Here is a 3,621-nt window from a genome sequence, read left to right on the forward strand (position 1 = left end):
TTAAAGCTTGTTCTGTTCTACTTAAAAAAAATCTGTTGAAATGTCATGTTTTTTGTTTAATTTTGCATCGAATATTTCCAAAATTCCCCAGCTTAACTTCCCATGGAAACTTTCCGGAAATTTACCGGAAACTTTCCGCCCCTAGTTGCAACCCTAATCATCATTATGTTTGCAATAGAATGTATTTTCTGCAATGTTTCAAAATCCAATGGAAAATCCTGTTTTGTTTAGTCTAGGCAGCCCTTGTGATGCTAACATCCGGGTTCACTTACAAAATGAGTCATCACGGCAACACACAATGGTAGAGGCGCTAAAGCTACCTAGTTTTATGCCATAAGTAAAGAAAAATGTGTGTATCTGCTTCATCCACAAAAAATGTAACATATTGGTTCTTGACCTTTGCTACAATCTAGGTCGCCCTCAGACGAGCCCTCCATCGTCGCTTCCAGTCATCCCGGTTCTCCATACATCTGGCCAGTTCATTAGTACTTTGTGCTCCTGCGTCATTCTTGAGTACGTCCACATATGTTTGTGCGGGACGTAGCAATATTTCTACTTTGTGCTTCTACAGATCTTCAGTACTGTATCTATATAATATATCACGTGGTTTGTATTGTGAGTGAAATAAAGACAGAGCTGCTGTGAAAGAAATATTTATTAATAATTACATATTTTACAAAAGTAAAGAAATTGAACGGTTAGCATCTTCTTCTGTTGTTGAGAACAATAAAGTTTTAACATTCAAACTGTGGACGGAGAAACTTGTTATAATGTGACCGTTAGTTTAACAGTTTATAATGTGTTTGATATGTTTACAGTTTATAATGTGTTTGTTAAATCTGATGTGTGGTTTTAGAGATTAAACGAACACGTGTTGAGTCTCTGGACGAACAACATGGAGACAGAACAGAAAAACATAAAAGTAACACTTTTGGCATTTTCCCTTCAGGAGGCACAACGCATTCTGGGAGTTTGAGTCCGCTTTACGTCCCCAGCAGCGTCTTATTTTGAAGAGAATACATAATGCTTAGAAATAATCTATGAAACCTTTCTTTCATCGTTCAAAATCAGGCCCCTCCCTCTGAGTCTGCAGCTCGGCCAATCAGAGGCCGCCGAGCTGTCCAATCAGAGGCCGCCGAGCCGTCGAATCAGAGGCCATTTAGCCATCTAATCAGAGGCCCTCTATTCGTCTAATCAGAGGCCCTCTATTCGTCCAATCAGAGGCCATCTAGTCGTCCAATCAGAGGCCATTGAGTTTTCCAATCAGAGGCTGCCGAGCCATCCAATCAGAGGCTGCCGAGCCCCTCCCCCACCCTGATTCTCTGGCCCGGCTGGAGGTCGAAGCTGAAGTCTTTGGGCGCCTCGAACAGCAGCACGATGGTAGAGCCGAGGTTAAACTCCCCCACTGCCGCCCCCCGCTGCAAGACCACGCCTTCCCCCGAGGCCACGCCCCCTCCCTCCACCGAGGCCACGCCCCCTTCACCTGCCGCCTTCAGCACCTGGTCGTCAAGGGCAACATAGCTGCGGTCGTGGAAAGAGCCTTTACTGTAGCGGGGGGCGTTGGTCTGAAGATCCTGAGAACGAGAGGGAGACTGTTAACGAGGGACACTGTTAACGAGGCAGACTGTTAACGAGGGACACTGTTACCGAGGGACAGTGTTACCGAGGGAGACTGTTACCGAGGGACACTGTTAACGAGGGAAACTGTCAACGAGGAACTCTATTTTATTAACAGGAAGTAAATACATCAAAATGAATTTCAGAACAAAGCAGAGTGCTCCTCACCTGGTCGAAGTAGACCCTGATGGAGCCCACATTGGTGGCCCCCACCGCCGTTAACGAGAAGAAGCCGTGCTGCCATTGGCCGCTCAGAGCCACGCGCTCGTTAAGACAGAAGAGCTCCTTAACGAGCCGAGCCACGCCTGGGTTCACGGACATCAGAGAGCCTAACGAGACAGACAGGTGGGACAGGTGAGACAGACAGGTAAGACAGGTGGGACAGGAGAGGCAGACAGGTGAGACAGGAGAGACAGACAGGTGAGACAGACAGGTAAGACAGGTGGGACAGGTGAGACGACAGGTGAGACAGACAGGTAAGACAGGTGGGACAGGTGAGACAGACAGGTGAGACAGACAGGTGGGACAGGAGAGACGGGTGAGACAGGAGAAAGACAGGTGAGACAGACAGGTGAGACAGGAGAGACAGACAGGTGAGACAGGTGAGACGGATAGGTGAGACAGGTGAGACGGATAGGTGAGACAGGGTCGGAGTTAGGAACAGGAAGTGGTTCTCACCTGGGAAGTGGCGCCTCAGCTCCACCCTCCAGTCTGTAGGTGAGTGGAAGCAGTGATAGTCACCTGGAGCCAGGTAGACCACCACGTGGAACAGGTCGTTCTGAGGAGAGGACAGCAGCAGGTCCTGGAAGGACCGGGACGCGTCTGTGGAGAGACAGGGACCTTTAGGACCAGAACCATCAGGACAAGACCCATTAGGACCTGAACCAGAACCATCAGGATCTGAACCATCAGGACCAGAACCATCAGGACCAGAATCAGAACCATCAGGACCAGAACCATCAGAACCATCAGACCAGAACTAGAACCATCAGAACCAGAACCATCAGGACCAGAACCATCAGGACCAGAACCAGAACCATCAGGACCAGAACCATCAGGACCAGAACCAGAACCATCAGGACTAGAACCATCAGAACCAGAACCATCAGGACCAGAACCAGAAACATCAGAACCAGAACCATCAGGACCAGAACCATCAGGACCAGAATCAGAACCACAGGTGAGTAACGCACAGGTGAGTAACTGAGAACAGCTCACCTTGGCTCCGCCCTCTCTGAGGACCCAGGAAGTGCTCCAGGCTGTAGGTCACTCCCTTCACCTGCTCAACCTGAGAGTTCTGCACTCGACCAAAGTGAAGAATCCTGCCGTCAGCCGGAGAAATCTGAGGAAGAGGAGCAGACAGGAAGTGGTGAGGAAGAGGAGCAGACAGGAAGTGGTGAGGAAGAGGATGAAGATGAGGAAGAGTTACCAGGCAGGAGGAGGCGCAGAGAGGTCTGACTGCAGGTTTGAGTTGTCGTCTGAAGAACTCTCCCAGGTTTCTGTAGTGATGAAGATCCTCCACTGCTGCCTCCTGATGGAACAATACAGTTAGGAAGCTAATGCTAAAGCTAATGATGCTAAAGCTAATGATGCTAAAGCTATGGTATACCTGCATGTTGACCCCGAAGGTCCAGATGTACAGAGAGTAGACGGGCTTCCTCAGCCAGGTGGGCAGCTCCACGCCGTTCAGACGGCCCCAGGCTCTGGAGAGGAGGCGGGTCGGGAAGGAGTGGTACAGCGCCACCTGCAGGACAAACAGGGGAGTGACATCATCTGGAGTTTATCTGATGATGATGATGATGATGATGTTACTCAGGACAAACAGGTGGGTATCATCATACAGATGATGGTAAACATGGAGCTGCTGTGATGCAAGTCAAATGTCAGACTTGATCTGACCATTAAAGTATTACCGTATCATCTGAAGTCATGTTTATCTGACGATAGAATCACAAAAGAGGAAGGGACTCATAATTCCTATTTTTCTCAGTTAGCGTCCCTCTC

At 48.9% G+C, this 3,621-nt stretch overlaps 1 protein-coding gene across 1 annotated transcript; it reads right to left on the reverse strand.

Moving 5' to 3' along the window:
- Positions 1-637: 637 nt before the first annotated feature.
- On the reverse strand, positions 638-3,397 carry pisd (phosphatidylserine decarboxylase; the record flags this gene model as incomplete). The annotated part of the gene is made up of 6 exons (XM_010786878.1): positions 638-1,574; positions 1,786-1,946; positions 2,296-2,439; positions 2,836-2,959; positions 3,047-3,148; positions 3,227-3,397. Coding segments are annotated over 6 exons (990 nt in total), but the record flags the coding sequence as incomplete, so codon positions are not given.
- Positions 3,398-3,621: the final 224 nt, after the last annotated feature.

The sequence above is a fragment of the Notothenia coriiceps genome, unplaced genomic scaffold (genome assembly GCF_000735185.1).
Source record: "Notothenia coriiceps isolate Sejong01 unplaced genomic scaffold, NC01 NC01_scaffold00029740, whole genome shotgun sequence".
NCBI classification, from domain to species: domain Eukaryota; kingdom Metazoa; phylum Chordata; class Actinopteri; order Perciformes; family Nototheniidae; genus Notothenia; species Notothenia coriiceps.